The sequence below is a fragment of the Medicago sativa genome, chromosome 4, assembly GCF_051527215.1.
Source record: "Medicago sativa cultivar Bolivia chromosome 4, Bolivia_mono, whole genome shotgun sequence".
Lineage (NCBI taxonomy): Eukaryota > Viridiplantae > Streptophyta > Magnoliopsida > Fabales > Fabaceae > Medicago > Medicago sativa.
Genome location: NC_140752.1, coordinates 73,858,798 through 73,880,354, shown reverse-complemented (window position 1 = coordinate 73,880,354; position 21,557 = coordinate 73,858,798). Strand labels below are relative to the sequence as shown.

Sequence of the window (21,557 nt, the reverse complement as noted above, 5' to 3'; positions counted from 1 at the left end):
TATTTTTGGGCTAAAATATGGTATTGGTCCCTGCAAAATAGGTCTGTTTTGGTTTTAGTCCCTGCAAATTTTTTTTATAGTTTTTGGTCCCTGCAAAAATAGGCCAGTTTTGTTTTAGTCCCTGCAATTTTTTTTTATAGTTTTTGGTCCTTGCAAAAAAATTTTGTTTTTGGAAATAGCCCCTGACCCCAGTTATGTGATGATTTGTCACTTTTATAAATTAAAAAATAATTATTGTATCTGTTTTATTATTATTTTTTAATTAAAAAATAATTATTGCTATATAAATTATAAAAAATAATATTCTTTTTATTAAGTAAGCACATATGCCACATATGCACAAAAGTGACAAATCATCACATAATTGGTGTCAGGAACTATTTCCAAAAACAAAAATTTTGCAGGGACCAAAAACTATAAAAAAAAATTGCAGGGACTAAAACCAAAACTGACCTATTTTTGCAGGGACCAAAAACTATAAAAAAAAATTGCATGGACTAAAACCAAACCTGACCTATTTTTGCAGGGACCAAAAACTATAAAAAAAAATTTGCAGGGACTAAAACCAAAACTGACCTATTTTGCAGGGACCAATACCATATTTTAGCCTTATTTTTGCAATTAAAACACAAGTTGATTTGCCACGGGAAGCATGCTATAAACGTGGTATTACTCAAATGATAATTAATGTAGTAGTTGGAATGTTGGTTCCAATTGATTTACAAAGAGATTGGAGTGCTCTTTCGAGCCAGTAGCCACAACTATAATGTCTTGGAGCAACATGTTTTGGACACCGTGTAAGTCTATTTGACACAAAATAGTATTCCCTCGCTCTCATTTTAACATTTTTTCCCTCTCTCAATAATTGTCATTTTATAATATCAAAACAACATTTATTATTTTTTTTACTAATATATATTTATTTATTGAATTTACTTCACTTAACTGCTATACTAACAACAATGAACAAAGATTTTTAGTAGTAAAATATTAAAAGACAATTATAACAAGACGAAGGGAGTAGTATTTGACGGGTGATTGATTGCTTGTTGCCTTATGGATAGTTTTATGAGTTATTTGTGTGTTTGGTCTTCCCTAAAAAAATGAGTTATTTGTGTGTTTGGTCTCTAATATATGGAAGAGATTTGGTTTTAATATCTTGATTGGACTCTAATATTTTTGTAATCCTAGATTCATATTGTTTTAGTCCTTGTCACATTTTCTCATTCAATTTAGATGACGTGGCATGCCACGTCATATTTTGGGTGTCATGTGGCACTAAGTTGTCAATATCATATCATCATTGAATGGATGACCACCATGTCATAGGGACGGAAACTCCTAAATCCCAAATCATAAACCCTAAAACTCTAAACCCTAAATTAATAGATGTTTTTAGTAGATGTTTCTAGTAGTAAATGATATTAATTTTACCATTAAAATTTAACTCAACTAATCGTTTTCTTAAGAATCGCACTTAATCCTTAAAAGACAATTATAATGAGACGGAGGAAGTAGTATTTGGCGATGCTCGATTGCTTGTTGCGGCATGCATAGTTTCATGGGTTATTTGTGTGTTTGGTCTCTAGTATATGGAGGTGATTTGGTATTAGTATCTTGATTGGTCTCTAATATTTTTGTAATCTTAGATTCTTATTGTTTTAGTTTTTGTTACATTTTCTCGTTCAATTTAGATGATGTGGCATATTGACGTGGCATGCCACATCATATTTTGGATGTTACATGGCATTAAGTTGTCAATATCATATCATCATTGAATGGATGACTACCATGTAGGGTCAGGAAAACAAAACAAAAGATAATTACATAGATTAAAAAAAATTATATGTTAAATTACATCATAGGTTTTTTAAGTTATTTAATTGTAATAAATTGATCATTTAAGTTATTTCGTACCACTTAGGTCTTTTAAGTTAATTAGTTGTAACAAGTTGGTCCTATAAGTTTTTTTTTCCTACCAACAAGGTCATTTAAGTTATTTTACCTTAATAATTTGTGGGATTTCAGATCTTAAAAATGTAAGTTATTCAAGACCTAAAAGTTACAATTAAATAACTTAAAGAACTTAAGTGTTACAAACAATACTTAAATGACTAACTTGTTACAATTAAATAACTTAAAGAACGTAAGTGATATGAAAAAACTTAAAAACTAATTTATTACAATTAAATAACTTAAATGACATTTGGTGTAATATAGCCAAAACTATATTATAGGAAGGAAAAAAAACATAAATTATCAAAAGAAAATCTTTAATTTAAGTATTCAACTTCAACCATTGCACGCGAAAGTTTTGCTTGACTTGTAAAATAATGTACTTCTAATTTGTATTCTCAATTATCTTTGAATTTTCTTTTATCTTTGAGTTTTCTATTTTTTTTTTGTTTCGAACCCCGGACCTTATACTTCCTCCGTTTTTAATCATAAGCAAATTTTATTTTTTAGAATCATTCAATTAATGATGTATGTGGTTCATAATATGGACCACATGCATCATTAATTAAATGAACCTAAAATGTAAAATTTTCTTATAATTAGAAACGGATGAAGTATTATATATTGTCTCTATCAACTGAGATAAGCTCACGAAGACATCTTTAAGTTTTTTTTTTTTTGGTAGTGGTCGGGATTTGAACCCCGGACATTGCATATGTCAAAGCATTTGTTTTTAGAAAAATTAATTAATTTTCAATACTACTCATTAATCTATGTATAATAAACTAGTAAGAGACTCATGCATTCGCATGAGACACGTAATTTTGCGATAATTATATACAAAATAATTACATTGGTTATATTGTGAAATGTTTAAATATATTAAATGAAAACTATTATCATTAATTTACTCAAAAAAAAATATTAGTAGTAAAGTAATGTTTCTATTAAAAACAAACTATATGCAAAAATTTATTAATTATTTGCACCGAGCCTGTTGTAGAGTTTATTTTCAATAGTGTTTCAATTTAATATTTTGTTATTTTATATGCAAAACACTGTTATATATTTTTGTCGCGCCTGTTGCAGCTTTTATGTGTTTATATCTATGAAGACAATTTTTTTATGTACCGATCTGAGAAAGTCGGTAAGATAAATTTTTGAAAACTCATTGCTATTTTCATTATATCAACATTAATTTAGTATTTCTATTAAATATTTGCAACGTACTCGTTGCAAATTTTATGTGATTATATATGTGGAAGCAATTTTTTATGTATCGATATGAGAATGTTTTGAAAACTCATGATTATTTTCAACATATCAACATTAATGTAGTATTTCTATTCAATATTTTTTTATATGCAAACCACGTTAAATATTTGCAGCGTACTCGTTGCAGATTTTATGTGCTTATATATGCGGAAGCAAATTTTTATGTATTAATATGAGAAAATCGATGTATTGCAAAAACAATATATCTTATTACGTTGACTCGTCGAGCTGAAGACAAAATGTGATTGTTTAAAACATTTTATCTTAATTGGTTATTTGAGGGTAAATTGTTTATACACGAAGCTTGAAAAATGATCATGTGAAGATAAAAAGCACATTCTATTGAGATTCTTCGTATTTTGACCTTGTAATATACGCGAAGTCTATAAAAAGTGGTCTAGAGATTAAAAATTTTGTGTGTTTGGGGTTGGTTTATGCATAATGTGATGTTCAAATTTGGGTTAGAATTGAAGAGTTTGGATTTAAAGATTGAAGGTGTTTTGTTGATTTGTTGTTGCAGACTTGTGACATGTTTTTAATTGTGTTTTGTTGACTTCTTGTTGGTGACTTTGTTTATGCTTGATTAGACCATATGAGTTTAACTAATCTTTTTTTGATCATATCAAGCCCTATTATAGGAACCACACGATCTTCTAATTTTGCTAAATTGTATTCAAATGGTTGATAAATAATGATGAGTACTTATGAAGCAGATTATTAAACAATATAAAGAAAGTGAACTGTTATTTGAACAAACAGGTGGTTGACAACTTATGGGACAACCATAATTTATAAAGAAAAAGTATGCATTTGCACGAAAATCACAACAATAGAGAGATAAAGTAAAAAATAATGCGAGTATGAGAGAGAAAGTTGTCACAAAAGTTGTCATAAAATGAATGTTCAAATATCATTTTTCTTAAGGAAAATAGATTTTTTTTCTTCATGTGTTTATCATTTTATTTAGCTTTAAATTCATTGTGATTTATGGTTATAGAATTTTAAATAGGCCATCATGTTGTTGAAACTTGCAAGCCAATGAAATACGTTTTTAAATACTCCCTCCGGTCCTATTTACAAGAAACACTTCACTTTTTAGATACATTAAATAATTTTGTATTTGGTTTAGGTTCTTGACTAGATACATACATTATCCAATGTATCTAAAAAGTCAACTTTCTCTTGTAAATAGGACCGGAGGGAAGTATGTTGTAAGGTCCGTTGAGCCTATGTAGAAGTAGGTAAAAGACATTAACATGAGATAGGTATATAAATAGGCTCTCAGGTAGGACTTTTAAAAGGTAATGCTAGAAGGAAAGAAAAGAAAAAGACATGTGTAAGGTCATAGGCCAGACTAAGACTTGCAAAAAAATTCGTAAACCACACTCAGACCTATTAAAGTCTAGTCTGACTTGGCCTATACCCTTAGTTGGGGGCATATGCATTCCATTGGAACTATGATTTAAAGATATTTTAAAAAAACTTTTTTATGAATCAAATAATTGAACTCAAATGGTTAATTATTATCATCATTGACGAATTTTTAGTTGGAACAATTCTTGATAAAACTTTACTTACTTTTCAGGGAACTCGAGATTACAAACCCTTTTTCTCTAAGAATGTGAGGGTGGACACACAAAAACAATTTTTTTCTATATAAACGTTTCTTTTTTTTTTTTCACATTCAATCATGACTCCAAATAATTCTTGTGGAATCTACTCATTACTATGAAGATTTTTTATGGATGCATGGCATCAAAATACTACAGTGTTTGATTCATATTTTTCACGGTTTATAAAATATTTATAGATATTAAAATATTTCAAAATTAGCGCACAACTATTTGTGGAATTAGTATTTGTAGGATAATTATTGTTCAGATTATATTTATCTCGCTAACAAATTTCAGACTATCAATGTCTCATTTGCTTGAGGGAACAGGATGGTTAACACCAACTTTTTTTTCTTTTTCTATAAAAAAATATAGACTTAATTACAAATTTTGTCTCCCGATTTTCATTCACTTATGGAATTAATCCCTCAATTTTAAAATCACTTTTTTTTTCACAAGCTAAAATGAGATATATATTAAACATGCAGTTGAAACGCCTTGCACAAGACATGCAAAAAGCAAGACACTGCTAAATATTTACAGACAACAATATGCCATACAAAGAAAGGCATCCACAAAAAAACAGATAAATATAAATTACTGGTGCACTCCCATACAAAGGAGAGGACGTGACCACCAGTCATAATAACAATAGCTAAAAGATGTGTTCCTTGTTGTAGATTTAGATGTGGAATTATCATGTATAAGAAGAAATTAAAAGAAATATGATAACAAATAATTAAGACCAGTAATAAAGAGAAATAAAGTAAAGGAACTTATCGAATTTGGTTGTAGACACAGCTCCATCAAAATCTTCACAAATTCAATTGGAGGAAACCTGCAAAACAACACACTCTTACGTAACCTGAGGCGTGACATAGTCACTGTCCTTGAGGATTTTATCCGCCTCATAAGCGCATATCCTCCCAGGATACAACAGTTCTTCCCCGTTATGAATCATAAGCGGAGGTGACAGAACAGCTCAAATTTATCTTAGAAATATCAGGAGATGTAACCCAGAAACTCAATATTTTGGATCAGAAAACATAAGTTGTGTATCAGACTTATAAAAATCTTTTCATGTGAAGCTTGAAACATAAAAAGTAAAGAGGGGTTGTTTCTATGTAAAAAGAAAAACGTTGAACTACTAACTAATTAGCCTATTAAAGGAGATAATTGTTTTGTATTTATAATGCACAAAACCAAGTCAAAAACGTGTGACACATTTAGTACGTGAGTCAAAATTGTTTTGTAGGCAAACTGTAACTGTTGAGTTCAGAAAAATAATGCCTTAAAATTGGCTAATAAATAGGAACACGTTATAGTGATGCCAAGACCAAGCAAAACAGGGCAAAGTAATTTGAAAAGTAAGTTCCACAAATCATGGCAACGTGATATTCTGCCAAATGAGCTTCTTATTATGAATAAGTCAACAAAGCTAATTTTCTCAATAAAATTAATTAAACCATTTTTATAATAAATAGAAAATAAATAACTTTTGAAATATCTCAAATATACAACAATCCCCCACATATTTCAAAAGTTAAAATAAAAAGTTAAAAAGAGTTTCTCTGGGTAAACATCGTAGATGTAATGCATCGGAACGGTATAGCAAGCTATGGAACCCGTCCTAGACTAATAAGACTTAACACACAGTGAATTGGTTTAGCAAGCTATGGAACCCAAGACACTTGTTGTATGTTAGAGGTCTTATAATCACACTACACCCCCACAATTCTCGCTGTTACGCGGTTGTGCGCGAATAGGCCATGCGCGTGCCTGGTATTCATGAGTGCTCTAGAGACCCGCCACGGTCTCATGCAAGCGGCCCCACTCGACACCCATATAGGCGATTTCATCAAGTGTATGCTGCAAGTCATACACCACCCATAAGGGATATGATAATCGTTGAAAGCATTATAGCTTATCCTCTCAATATTGCAGTGTCTAGCACTTACTCAAATACACCATAGGAAAGAGACTAGGATTAAATTTAGCGCTAGCAGAACTAACATGTGACTTGTTCTTACCACATTGAACCTTCTTCATGGGATCTCCAATCACAAAGGTTGGGTTCCTATCACATGTCAATTTCGATTGGCTTAAGTCTCAATCCCCTCGATGTCCACAAATTTATTTCATCCCAGGGGCTTTATTAGTACGTACTTTACACACATTGATGAAGACAAAAATTTCATTCATCAAAGAATATTGACTAAGACGTCTCTCAGTCAATTAATCTCATATTTACCAAGTTAACAATTATAAACTTGTTCTTCATAATAAATTCATACAGGTCTGCTTAGTTGTCTACTAAGCGACAACATATTCATCAATAAGATAAATCAACTTATAAATTTATTCTCATTGGATTCATATCTAATTAACGTCATTGTATTATTTGAATACAATGGTTTATCCACTTTTAAACAATATCGCATATATTGTTAAACTGACCTTTTGATATATGTTATCGGGTCTACTTAGATAAATTCTAAGCGACAAACCCCCACATTGGGAAAATAAATCCACTCATATAAATAAATCAAACATCATTGTATTATTTTAATAATACAATGGATAATCCACAATACATGATATCTCTCAAATATCGCTTTCTTATATCAAGTGCCATAACAATATACATGTCTACTTAGATTATTTCTAAGCGACAACATCTCAATATTGCAATAGTTTCAAATATCTCTGTAAGTTTCTTAACCCAAGTTTGGTGCCAATAATAAAATTAAGTATTGTTTCACAATAAATAAAATATCTCAAACCATGATATTGACATAAGCGAAGTCAAAATAATTCTCATTATACATATAAATTTCCCCACAATAAATTGATCACATTATTTGTGCAGCTATAAAAACGTGACAATTTCTCACTAATATTTCATATTCATATCCCGTTTTCACAAATTTAAGATGCCCTAAACATGTATAAATCAATCAATAAAATAAAGAATGATCCCTTCAAATTTAATAGCAATTCATACACGTTTTTGCTAAAATTATAAGTCATGTAAACAAAGTCTCTATCATTCTCAAATAAATTTGTGAATAGTCTATACTCAAATTGTAGGTTGTGATAGAGTCTCAAATCAAAAAAAAGAATATTTGAGTTAAATGAAAAATAACATTACCGCATGTATGACCCCACATTTTTAGAGTTGCATATCGACCAAAACAAAATAATGTCATATAAGGAGTACATGACACAAATATACATGTAATAAGATGGGCACAGTTTGGCATAGCATAAGCATCCAAAAAACTAAAATATAGTAAAGGATTTTGCATTACATAGTATAGGATAGGATTATGCATTAGTAGATGATCACTTTGAAACTTTATGGATTCATGTCAATACAGTCTATCACCGTTTTATTAATCCAAGAGAAAATTAACTACCATCATATATGGCCTTAAAATGACTAAGCATGACAGTGACAATAAAAAATATTTTAAAACAAATGAAACAACCATGTTCAACATGCTTAAAAGGTATCATGTAAGCTTCAAAATATCACTATTTTGCGTACATATTCAACAAGCTCTCGCAATTTGAACACACAAAAATAATATACCAATTCTTTATCATGACAACTTAGTTCTCCAACTAGTACTATAGCAACTTGCTAATAATATGATAAGCGTTAACAAAAACCAGCATATCAAAGTATTCATATTAAATGCTAAAACACACACCTCATATAAATCAATCTCATAACTCAGCATATAATAGCATATAATGATCTTGCATGCTGATAACTAAATCATGGTCGACGTTAATGGAATGCACAGATTCAATGGATTACTTTATAAATTGATCTTTATAAGAAGGTAGCGTACCTTGTAGAGTGACACAACAATAATCTTCTATTTATCCTTGTGCTGGATTATAATCAATAGAAGGTTTTCAGGACAGATTTAGGGTTACCTTATTTCGAGCAATTACACCTCTGGTTCAGTTAACACAAACTACAAGCTTCTCTTTGACTTGATTAATTTCAGCCAATTTATTATAAGTTCCTCCATTCACAGATGTCCTATAGCAGCTTGCGGTGCAAACCCTATCATCAACAGCCATGAAATAATTAGTAAAATCCTCAAGATTGTTGTAGATTTAGATGTGGAATTATCATGTATAAGAAGAAATTAAAAGAAATATGATAACAAATAATTAAGACCAGTAATAAAGAGAAATAAAGTAAAGGAACTTATCGAATTTGGTTGTAGACACAGCTCCATCAAAATCTTCACAAATTCAATTGGAGGAAACCTGCAAAACAACACACTCTTACGTAACCTGAGGCGTGACATAGTCACTGTCCTTGAGGATTTTATCCGCCTCATAAGCGCATATCCTCCCAGGATACAACAGTTCTTCCCCGTTATGAATCATAAGCGGAGGTGACAGAACAGCTCAAATTTATCTTAGAAATATCAGGAGATGTAACCCAGAAACTCAATATTTTGGATCAGAAAACATAAGTTGTGTATCAGACTTATAAAAATCTTTTCATGTGAAGCTTGAAACATAAAAAGTAAAGAGGGGTTGTTTCTATGTAAAAAGAAAAACGTTGAACTACTAACTAATTAGCCTATTAAAGGAGATAATTGTTTTGTATTTATAATGCACAAAACCAAGTCAAAAACGTGTGACACATTTAGTACGTGAGTCAAAATTGTTTTGTAGGCAAACTGTAACTGTTGAGTTCAGAAAAATAATAGCTAAAAGATGTGTTCCTTGCTTTCATCCACATAAAAGAGTTGCGTTTGATTTTCTCCATAAGAACGATAGAATGTGAAGCCTCGAGTTGGAAAATGTGTTTGTTCCTGTCTTTCCATATCACCCAAACACAAGCGTACCATATACCTGTAAAATAAGATTGTGTACACCGGGGTAGTCCTGCCATATAGCAAAACTGATGATAGTGTTGTCGCAGATCATTATGATGTACCAAAGACAATCCTAACCAAGCCGATACCAATGACCATAACATAAAAGAATTATCACAAGATAAAAACAAGTGACATGCTGTTTCCATAACCTCACAACCAATCACACACAAGGAATTATTTGCCTGAATGATATTCCTTCGTAACAAATTGCCTCGCGTCGGAAGTCGATTACGTAGAAGGCGCCACACAAACAGAGACACCTTTGATGGTATGTGCCTATGCCAAATGTTGTCGACAAGACTCCTATCCGTGTAAGTCCCATGACTGACAATAAATCGATAAGCCTCCTGCACCGAATAACCATGCACGGTGTCAAGAGTCCATCTCCATTTATCGGCAACATTAACCTGTAAAACATAGTTATGTAATAATAATGAACACTCCCTCACACTCTCCTCCTCCCAAGCTAGCAAACGCCGCCGCCAAACCCACGCCCTTCCTCCATCCTCCCACCCCTCTCTCTCTATATCAGCCACCGTACATACCTTGTTTATAGCCAAATCAAAGAGCCTAGGATATTTAATTCGCAACGGTGACTCCCCGACCCAATGATCATACCAAAATAAAGTACCAAGACCATCTCCCACCACCCTCCGAATGTTCCCATCAAACCAATTCCCTACTCCCTCACCAACCCCCCCACGAACATTACATAACATCCTCCACCAAATTGAACTATGGCTGCCCACCTCCCTCAAACGACCACCCTCCTCACCATATCGTGCTTAGTTGTTGTCCTATTTTCTTCTTATTTTTTGAGCTAAAAAACGATGATGTGACATATTTAAAGACTTAAATATGTCATTGGTTGCTGCAGTTTCACCAGATTTTAGCACTGGTCCCTACAGTTTCTTTGTTTGGAATTGGTTCCTGTAGATTTTGGCATTGTTTTTATAATTATTCTCGATAAAAATAATAATAAAACATAATAATATCATTGAAAGTATTTTTTCTTTTTAAAAAAAGGTTCAGGGACCAATACGAAAGTTCAGGATTGATATAAAAAAAAATATTGAAAGTGCAAGACTAATGATATTTTTAAGTAAAAAAATCATGAATAGAATAATGATTAAAAAGTTGGATTTTTTTTTACTTTTAGTGCGCCACGTGTCGTGTATTGATTGGTCCACGTGATACATTGTTACTTTTGCTTTTTTTTTTTATTAATTTGGACTTAAGAGAAGGACCATCACCAAAACTTTTACAAAATGCAGAGACCAATATCAAACAAAAAAACTACAGGGACCAATGTAAAAAAAACTGCAGGGACCAATACCAAAATCTTGTGAGACTGCAAGGACCAGTGACACATTTAAGTCTATTTTAAATGATCAGTCATACAACTTAATGTTGTAGAATAATTTAATTATCGTAAAAAAAAAAGTTTTGTATTTTTTTTTTTTGAGATAGAATATAAGTTTTGTATTAAAAACAAAAATTTTTACACTTTTAATTATTTAATCATTGTAAAAAATACTCCTATGTTTTCCTTTCCTATTTATTCATACCGTGTCTTGTGAATTTTGTTGTCAAAATTTAATTAGTCATAGTATTTAATTCATTGGAATAAAACGGATAACGCAATGCCAGATCATTCCTCGTTGTCTTATCTAGAAACTTTTTTTCACTTTATCCCCTGCGGTGATTTTTCACTTCCCAAAAACTTACAATCCCCATTTTACCCTTTCTCCACATCGTGACTACACCTCAGTGACGCACCAACCGTACTGTCCACACTATCCAACGCAACGCGTTACTTTCTCAAACACGTGCTAAGCGCGTGGTCAAAGCTCTCTCTCGGGCGTTGCCAGCTGGCATTTGGGTCGGCTCACTCGGCTATCATTACCTTATCCAATTCGTAATTAAAAGTTTCGCTAATCTCACGCACCTCACCCTCATTCCTCCGTCACTGTCAATCCCATTGGTCACCCCAATACACACCAATCATCACTATTACGTTATTGTCTCCCTTGATAAATTAACCGCTTCTATCCCTTTGATAAATTAGCCACTTCTATCTCCTATACATACATTTTAGAATGGTGAAATGACACATGGCATAACAAATAACAAAATGAAATACATAAGAAAAGTGACATGTGGCAAGTTGAATCACAAACATATGAATATGAAAATAACTCTTACAATTTTAAAACTTAAATTCCACTTACTACCATTTATGACTTACCAAAAGGACATAACATACACCAACAATTAAATATTTTGTTAAAGTCAATTTTTTTTTGAATGATTTAAAGTCAAATTTTTAAAAAACAAACAAGGAATTATATTAAATTAACATAATGAAAGAAAAATTCAAAAAAAAAAAATCGGTCAAGAAAAAGTCAATAATTAAAACATGAAAAATCCGAATGTTTATCCAATTATTATAACATGTAAAATATAAATAGTTTTTTAACACAAAAAATTGAGATTGAAGCTATTTATGAGTTTGAATTATAAACATTAGAGAGATATTTGTCAAAAAGAGAAAAAACATTAGAGAGAATAATCAAATATAAGATATTTGATGTATGAAATAAAACTAATAAGTTGTTAAAAAATAATTTCAGAAAAAACATTAGAGAGAATAATCAAATATAAGATATTTGATATTTGACAATGATAAATATTAAAAAAAATGACACAAATATTAATCCCTGAATCTTCTTCAGAAAAAAAAATTACATTGGATCATGAAAAAACATGGGAAAATGGTTAATCATTGATAAATATTATTTTTTTCAAAACCAAAGTAATGCAAAATTTATTATCCAAATTCATTAAAAAAATGAGAAATACAAAGAAAGAAAAGGGAAAATAATTCAACACCTTTTTAAAAAGAAATAAATTTAAAGTTAGGCAAGTCTAACTTATTTCTTATGTATTTTAGGTTAATATTATCAAGAAGAAAAAGATACCAAACGAAAAAAGAAAATGCTTTAAAAAAATGCTAAGACAATGTTAGATAACTTATTTTTAAAAATTAATTGATAAATATTAAGAAAACACTTAACAAATATTAAGAAAGACAAAAAAAATATTTGTAATTCATACATAAAAAAGTACGTGACATGTCTTTATCACTGTTTTTATGAGGTTTTATCGATGATTATTACATGTAAAAATAGGACAAATATTTGTCAATAATAAGCAAATAACTTATATTTGTCATTATAAATAAATAAAAATAGGAAAAATATTTATCATTGTTACATAACAAATTTGGTTCAACTATTTGTCACCGATAAAAAAAACACTATTAAAATATATTCATGGATACATAAAAAATATGGGAGTGACAAAATAAAAAGAAAAAAAAAACGAGGAACGTATATTTGTGATTGATACATATAAAAAAGGCAAATACTTTTTTGTAGACAAATATACAAAATAATGAAAATATATTTATCCTTAATAAACATAAAAGAATAATTCACCAAAAAAAACATAAAAGAATATAGGACACAGATTTGTCGCGACATATAAACACATAAACAAATTTTAAAAAAACATGGGATAAATAATTTTCTTTAATAAATAAAAAAACAAAAAAAAATCAAAGATTGAAAAATAATAGCCTATCACCCGTGCATTGCACGGGTTAACACACTAGTTTTGTGAAAAATGACAACTATTTTTCTTATAACTTTTGTGATAACTTTCTTTTTTTATTTACATTGTGTTTTCATTTTTTTCCTTTTATTGTTTTGATTTTTATGTCAATGTTTTATTTTCTTTGTCAAATTCTAGTTGTGTTAAAGATTGTTATATAAATGTATGTTCAAATGACACAACTCTTATTTTATATATTTGTTAATCATTTAATAAATAAATAAATAATGTATTTGATTATTGTTAAAAAAGATAATATATTTGATTTATATATTTTTTTAAGGAATATCTGATCTATATATATATATATATTTAATAAATTAGTCAAAAAAATAAAATGTGATATTTTTTTATAATAATGATTATAAAGTGTATAATAGAAATGTAAACAAAAAGAGTGTATAACAGCGTCAAAGAAACAAATTTCTCTTATCAAAAAAATATAAAAAATTACTTTAAATTTTACTTTTGTTAGAGATCAAGTGGATAAAATGATTTGCACGTTTAACTTAGTTGGTACGAATAATAAATAAAACCTCAAACAGTACCTGTTTATTTTTAAAAAATGAATTTTATTTAATAAAAAAAGTGGACCAAATGAAAATTGTGAAGAATTGTGATTTAAAATTCCTATTGGTCCGTGACGTAAGCTCTTCAACATATTAGTTGTCCACTGTACGAAACATTAGATAAGAATAAGAGTTCACGATTAACTTGTGCTAAAAACAATAAACAATTAAATTTTTAAATCTTTTCAAATATTGTCAATTAATTAATTATCAACATGTCAATATTTTATTAATTCTGTGAATCTTCCACTTTTATATTTCATTCAATAACGCTTTTTTCTAATTCATAATCATAATTCAATTTCTTTTTTGTTTTCTGAGAGAAAGAAAGAGAAAGAAGGGAGATCTTGTTGTGTAAATAAGAAAACCCTAGTTTTTTCTTTTTTCGGTTATTTTCATAATTTTTCAGATTAATTCACCTTCAATCTCAATCTGCTACTGTTACCAATAACCATTGCTTCAATCCAACAAGGTCAGTTTACAATTTCATTCTTTTGTATCAAAAGGGAAAATTGAACTTTTAGGTTTATTAGTTTTCAATCGAGTTTTATTGTTATTGATCTTATTGTATCGAGAATCGTTGCGTTTTGATGGTTTAATGCGTTTTTTTGCCTGGTATTTGTTCATGTATACTCATTGTGATGTAACCCGTTTTAGGTGTATAGAATTTGGGGCTTTTGTATATAGTGTGTAAAAATTGAAACTTTTCTTGGAAAATTAACGTGCGATTGTATGTAATGATGTATCTGCATTTTGGTAAACTGTGATCGTTTGTTTCCAGAAGGGTCAGAGCATAAACTAGTGTGTTTTGATTATCAATTCACTGATACTGTTTATATGTGTTGATGTAAGAGAACGTGTACGTTTTGTTGGTTATGACTATGTTTTATGTTTTCATGTCTTGTTGCAAGAGAATGAGTGTGTTTTTTTTTGTTGGTTATGAGTATGATTGTTTTTGTCCTGTTGGTGATTAATGGTTTTTGTGCTTTTTGTTGTATTTGTCAATTTTGCAGAGTGTAGAGTTTTGTGGAGAACTGTGTATTTTTTGGAAGACCGTAAAGATGATGTCCAGATCGTATACAAACCTTTTAGATTTGGCTTCTGGGAATTTCCCAGCAATGGGATCGGGGTCGGGGAGGGAGTTTAAAGAACGAAGGCGGATGCCGAGGGTTATGAGTGTCCCGGGGATTGTCTCAGAGGTGGATGATGATCAGGCAGTAAGTGTTTCTTCGGATAATCCGTCAACTATTTCTTCTGATCGAATTATCATTGTAGCAAATCAGCTACCTTTGAAAGCTAAGAAAAGAGAGGACAACAAAGGGTGGAGTTTTAGTTGGAATGAGGATTCTTTGCTATTACAGCTTAAGGATGGATTTCCAGAAGATATGGAGGTTCTGTATGTTGGATCTTTGCGCGTTGACATTGATCCCGCTGAACAAGATGATGTATCACAGTATTTGCTGGAGAAATTCAAATGTGTCCCCACTTTTCTGCCTCCTGATGTTTTGGCAAACTTTTATGATGGCTTCTGCAAAAGGCAATTATGGCCACTTTTTCATTACAAGTTACCGTTTTCAACTGATAAAAGCCACCGCTTTGATCGCCATTTGTGGGAAGCCTATGTTCTGGCAAACAAGCTGTTCTTTCAGAAGGTAGTTGAAATAATAAACCCGGAGGATGATTATATTTGGGTTCATGATTACCATTTGATGGTGCTGCCAACTTTTCTAAGAAGGCGTTTTAACAGGGTTAAAATGGGATTTTTCTTGCATAGCCCCTTTCCATCATCGGAGATATATAGGACTCTTCCTGTTAGGGAGGAGATACTAAAAGCTTTACTAAATTCTGATATCATTGGATTCCATACTTTCGATTATGCTCGTCATTTTCTTTCCTGCTGCAGTCGTATGTTGGGTCTAGAGTATCAGTCAAAGAGGGGTTATCTAGGATTGGAATATTACGGGAGGACTATCAGTATTAAGATCATGCCTGTTGGGATTCACATGGGTCGGATTGAATCTGTTATGAGGATGTCGGATGAGGAGTGTAAGGCAAGGGAGCTCAAACAGCAATTTGAAGGAAAAACCATTTTGCTTGGTATTGACGATATGGACATTTTTAAAGGTATAAATTTGAAGATTCTGGCTATGGAGCAGATGCTGAAACAACACCCCAAATGGCAAGGAAGAGCTGTTTTAGTCCAGATAGTTAACCCTGCTAGAGGTAAAGGGATACATGTAGATGAAATCCATTCTGAAATAGAAGAAAGTTGCAGCAGGATCAACAGAGTGTTTGGACGACCTGGTTATGAACCTATTGTGTTTATTGACAGATCGGTTCCAATTACTGAAAAAGTTGCCTATTACAGCCTTGCTGAGTGTGTTATTGTCACAGCTGTAAGGGATGGGATGAACCTAACTCCTTATGAATATATTGTTTGTAGACAGGGAATATCTGGTCCTGAATCAAGTTCCAATGCGAATAGCCCAAAGAAGAGCATGCTTGTAATATCAGAATTTATTGGGTGTTCTCCATCGCTTAGTGGGGCTATCCGTGTCAATCCATGGAATGTTGAAGCAACTGCGGAGGCAATGAATGAAGCCATTTCAATGAGTGATGGAGAGAAGCAGTTGCGGCATGAAAAGCATTATCGGTATGTCAGCACTCATGACGTGGCTTACTGGTCACGTAGTTTCTTGCAAGACATGGAGAGGGCTTGCACGGACCTTCTTAGAAAAAGATGTTGGGGAATAGGTCTTAGCTTTGGATTTAGAGTTGTGGCTCTTGACCCTAACTTTAAAAAGCTCTCAATTGATGCTATGGTTTCAGCTTACAAGAGGGCAAAGAGTAGGGCCATTTTGTTGGACTATGATGGTACTGTGATGCCTCAAAACTCCATTAATAAGAGTCCAAGCAAAGAGGTCATATCTCTTTTGGAAAGTCTCTGTGCAGACCCCAAAAATGTTGTTTTCATTGTTAGTGGACGGGGTAGGGATAGCTTAAGTGAATGGTTTACTCCCTGTAAAAAACTTGGAATTGCTGCAGAACATGGATACTTCTTGAGGTCTGTACTTTCGCTCCGACATTTCATCTGTTTATTTTGTTTTGTATTAGTTGTTCAGAAATTACTTATGAATTATGTGAAAATAATATTTTAGGCATCTCCATACTATGAACTTGTGCTGTAAAGTTGCAAAGTGCCATTTTTCTTGTCTGAATGCAGTAAATTACAATAACTTCCTTTCATCCCTAGGTCTGAACAAGAGCTATTACGTGGGGATGAAAGTGTTTTAAAGTCCAATTGGATAGTGTATGCTTTACTGTAAATTGAAATTCATGTGTATGGTTTTGCAAATGCTGTTAGTAACTCATCTTACACTGTTGTTTAAACCAGAGTTGAGAACATCAGTTGTCTTATGGCAGTCATGCCAGGGAGAAGTTCCTGTTGAGTGATATATTGTTTGCTGATAATGTTTTTGATCACTTCCTCCATGTATGGATCTGCATTGATCTAGAAGCTAAATTTACACTTTGCTAACATAAATTCCCAAATGTTCACTTTCTTGATATATTTTGTCCCGTGTTCTCTTCTTTTTATAATTTGGCAATTTATTAACAATTTGAGCATTTTTCAGGTGGTCCCAAGACGGTGAATGGGAAACTTGTGGTAATTGCTCTGATTTTGGATGGATGCAGATTGCTGAACCTGTAATGAAACTATATACAGAGGCAACTGATGGTTCCAGTATTGAACGAAAGGAAAGTGCTTTGGTTTGGCAATACAGGGATGCCGACCTTGGTTTTGGATCTTCTCAGGCTAAGGAAATGTTAGATCATCTAGAAAGTGTTTTGGCCAATGAGCCTGTTGCCGCAAAGAGTGGTCAGTTTATCGTTGAAGTGAAGCCCCAGGTATATACAATTTCTCTACATGATTTGTCTACATAAAGAATTCTGCTTTTCATTTTACATTTTATTATTTTATAATATGAAAATGTCCTTTCTAAAATGCATTCTGGAGTTTGGATTTCTTATTTGTCAGAGACTACAGAAGAGCTTAGATAGCAATATTAAGGGCATGATTGGTTTCCATTTTCTGTTTTCAATTTTAATTACAAAAATGTTACCTTGTTTTCATTTTAAAAAGTTTTGTACATAATTTTTTTCACCATTTCCTATTGTTAACTTTGAAAACAGAGCAAAATGTAAGCCTGTGATAACAGAAAATGGGAACAAAAAATATGTACAGAAATCCAAAAGGTCCCTAGGGTCTGATTGGTTTCAGAAAACACTTCCTGTTAAATAGCAATTTGATTTCACTTTGTGCTTATTTACAATTTTTTTGCAGTAAATAGTGAAAATAACACAACTAGTTGTTTTCACCATTTCCTATAAAATGACTTCGAAAACCCGAAACATGGTGAAAGCAAGTTGGTATTTTTGTAATTGATACAGAAAATAAAACCTAACAATGTTATCTAAAGCTAGTAGGTCCTTAGTTGTCGGGAATTTGTTGTCCAACTTTACGTAAGATATAACAATGCGTTCTTATAATTCTATTTTTTTTTTCTTTCTACCATGGCCATTTAATAAGAAAATGTTCCATCTAACCATGGACCAAGAACCTGATCTATTTTATCCTTGTCTTGGATATCTGACATTGAAGTCCTGCAAATTTCTGTTCTAATTTTTTGGATTGACATGCCTCCTGTTGTTCCTTTAGACATAAATGATGCTGTTAAAGTAGTTTTTTAGAGAAGCTTTTTGGATAATATTTTTACTCAATATAGAAATTCGTATATCCAGCATAGCAGTTTGTTTTTACCATATAATTTTGGCTTTAACACTATAATTGATAATTGATATGCTATTTATTGTGCTACAACCCCTTTGGGAAAATGATGATTCATCTTATACCATTTGCATTGCAGGATGTGAGCAAAGGCTTAGTTGCGGACAAGATATTTTCGTCAATGACTGAAAGTGACAAACAGGCTGACTTTGTCCTGTGTGTTGGTGATGACAGATCAGATGAGGACATGTTTGAAATAGTTAGTAGTGCAATCTCAAGGAATATTCTTTCCTCCAATGCTTCTGTATTTGCTTGCACGGTTGGACAAAAGCCAAGTAAAGCAAAGTATTATCTGGATGATACTTCTGAAGTAATAAATATGCTAGAATCTTTGGCTGAAGAATCAGATTCTTCACCATGCATAGAAGAATCTGGGGATTCCTCTTGAATCCAAACTTGACTGAGGTTTCTCCTGATTTAGGTGATGTTTTTTTTTTTTCTTTCTAAATTTGAAATGTAATATTCTTTGCGACAATTGGGGCGTTTGCAGAATGTTTTCATAAATTTTCCTTTTCATTTTCTTTGTTTATCTTTTTTCAGTTACATATTACAACATAGTAATTTTTTTTGAGAAAAGCATGTCATTGTTTTCTGTCCTCTTCATCGTTTATTCTACCATTCTAGTTTTGGAGTAGCAGAGGAAGATTTAAATTTTGTTTTCATTTTGTATACCAAAAGAAAAAGTCAAGGCTCGTTCTTGGCAATGGTCTTCTTTCCACATTTGATGGGATATGGAATAAGTAGAATTTGAATTTTGGTGATAAACACATTTTATTAAGGAAAGAAAAGAGAAGCATAAAGTAGATAACCTATATTGATGTTGCTACAAATTCGATCAACTTAAGTCATTGCTTGAAGCTATTGTTGAAAAACACACGAGCGTTAGTCTCATATTGTACACAGTTACAAGTTACAACACAATTCGTTGGAGACTTGGGGTATAGGTGTAGGAAGAGTCTCCTTTAGGGGGTGTTCGCGGTGCGGTTTGGTTCGGTTTTGAGGATAAAAGTCATCCGAACCGTAAGATAAAAAAGCATGTGGTTTGGTTTGGTTCGGTTAACTTTTAAAACACAATCCAAACCAAACCAAACAAATGCGGTTTGGGTTGGATCGGTTGGTGCGGTTTTTTTGAGACAATACAATTTTTTATTTCCAACATTAAAATCGAGTTAAAAAGGTAAAACACAACATATTTTCAGCAAGGTTCCAATAATGTTTTAAATTTCATTCCACATTACAATTTCATTTTCACCAAACAACATAAACGAAATTAAAAACGTGGACAAAAACTAATTCTATTATGTAAGAAATGTAAAAGACTTAGATTTTATCATTCTCTAAAAGTTAAAGTAGCACATAAGTACATTTTTGAAATAAAAAGCAAAGAAGAAACTTAACAAGAGAAAAAAATATGTCATTTTATAAAAATTTTCATTGAGTTTCTATGAGTTTTGGTCTAGGTGCATAGATTTTAATTAGTGTTTTTATTATGTGCGGTTTGGTTTGGTTTGGTTTGGTTGGTAAAATGAAAACCGCAAACCAAACCAAACCGTGCGATTGAGTAAAAAAATGATCTGAATACATCCAAACCAAATGTGGTTTTTTGCGGTTTCGATTTGGGTTGGTTCGATTTTCAATTTTTCCAATTGGATTGGTTCGGTTTTAAACACCCCTAGTCTCCTTAGAACTAAGGGTGACAATTTGAGACTTTTAGATTTTTTATTTTTATTTTAAGGATCTTTAGAAATAAATATATGCTTGTTCATATTTTTTATTTTTTTATTTATTTTGCGGATTATATATTTGTTACTTTAGTAAAGTAGATAATGTCTTCAAATTTCAAATTGTTAATTTTTTTTTTGTTCTACACGTTTATCTCTTGGTGCTGATCACCTTAACCTGGGTGCTTTAGAGTTTGGTTTCGTTTTCGATAAAAGGGAGAATATAATAATGTCAATTGATAAATGTGCATAGAAGGATATCTATAATAATAAATACGTATATAATAGCAATTAAGAGTCACATTTTTTTGTGGATTTTAAAAATAGCGAATGTTTACTTTCATAGAATATGACCGTATAAAAAAATAATCCGATGATTGCATAAAACAGACTTTGGGTTATGAGGTGTGCTTTTGTTAAAACATTTTTGTAAACAAATACTCCCTCCGTCTTTTTTTATAAGCAAAAAACACTAATTCACACTTATTAAGAAAACCAATACTTAGTGATTTGAGGTATAATTTTTTGTGTTCTCCTTGGAATAAGTTTCATGGAAAGATGTAAAAATAATTCTCATTGGTTAAAAATTATGGAGAAAATAAAAAGAGAAACAAATTGAATGCAACATGCATTTAATTTTATATTGGAAAAGATGATTTGTTTGAAAAAACACAATAATAACATAAAAGTTGGTGTTTTTTGCTTATATTTTGATACAAAGAAAATGAGATTTTTTTGCTTATATTTTAGGACGGAGGGAGTAAGAGTTTTGTTAACCCGTCCCTTAAGACACGTGTTAAACATCCCAAAAGAAGTAATTTTACATTGATATTAACATTATTTTGACTTTTAAAACAATGAGTATACACTTTTGAAATAACAAATTTCTTAACATGTATCATAAAGTTACAAACATGAAGAAAAAAATCTAGCCTACTCGTTACACACAGTATTGTCACATATTTTAAGGTATTATTTACTTGCTA

At 31.4% G+C, this 21,557-nt stretch overlaps 1 protein-coding gene across 1 annotated transcript; it reads left to right on the top strand.

The window, feature by feature from the left end:
- Positions 1 to 14,287: 14,287 nt before the first annotated feature.
- Positions 14,288 to 19,426, top strand: TPS7 (trehalose-phosphatase/synthase 7). The gene is made up of 4 exons (XM_085703312.1): positions 14,288 to 14,473; positions 15,015 to 17,065; positions 17,637 to 17,910; positions 18,930 to 19,426. The coding sequence occupies exons 2-4, from the start codon at positions 15,063 to 15,065 to the stop codon at positions 19,236 to 19,238; spliced, it is 2,586 nt and encodes an 861-aa protein (XP_085559438.1). The 5' UTR covers positions 14,288 to 14,473; positions 15,015 to 15,062; the 3' UTR covers positions 19,239 to 19,426.
- Positions 19,427 to 21,557: the final 2,131 nt, after the last annotated feature.

Excerpts from the sequence above, each read along its gene's own strand:
- TPS7 (XM_085703312.1), top strand. The coding sequence starts at position 15,063 with ATGATGTCCAGATCGTATACAAACCTTTTAGATTTGGCTTCTGGGAAT. Across the intron at positions 17,066-17,636 it reads GAACATGGATACTTCTTGAG|GTGGTCCCAAGACGGTGAAT; the intron begins GTCTGTACTTTC and ends AGCATTTTTCAG. Across the intron at positions 17,911-18,929 it reads TCGTTGAAGTGAAGCCCCAG|GATGTGAGCAAAGGCTTAGT; the intron begins GTATATACAATT and ends TTTGCATTGCAG.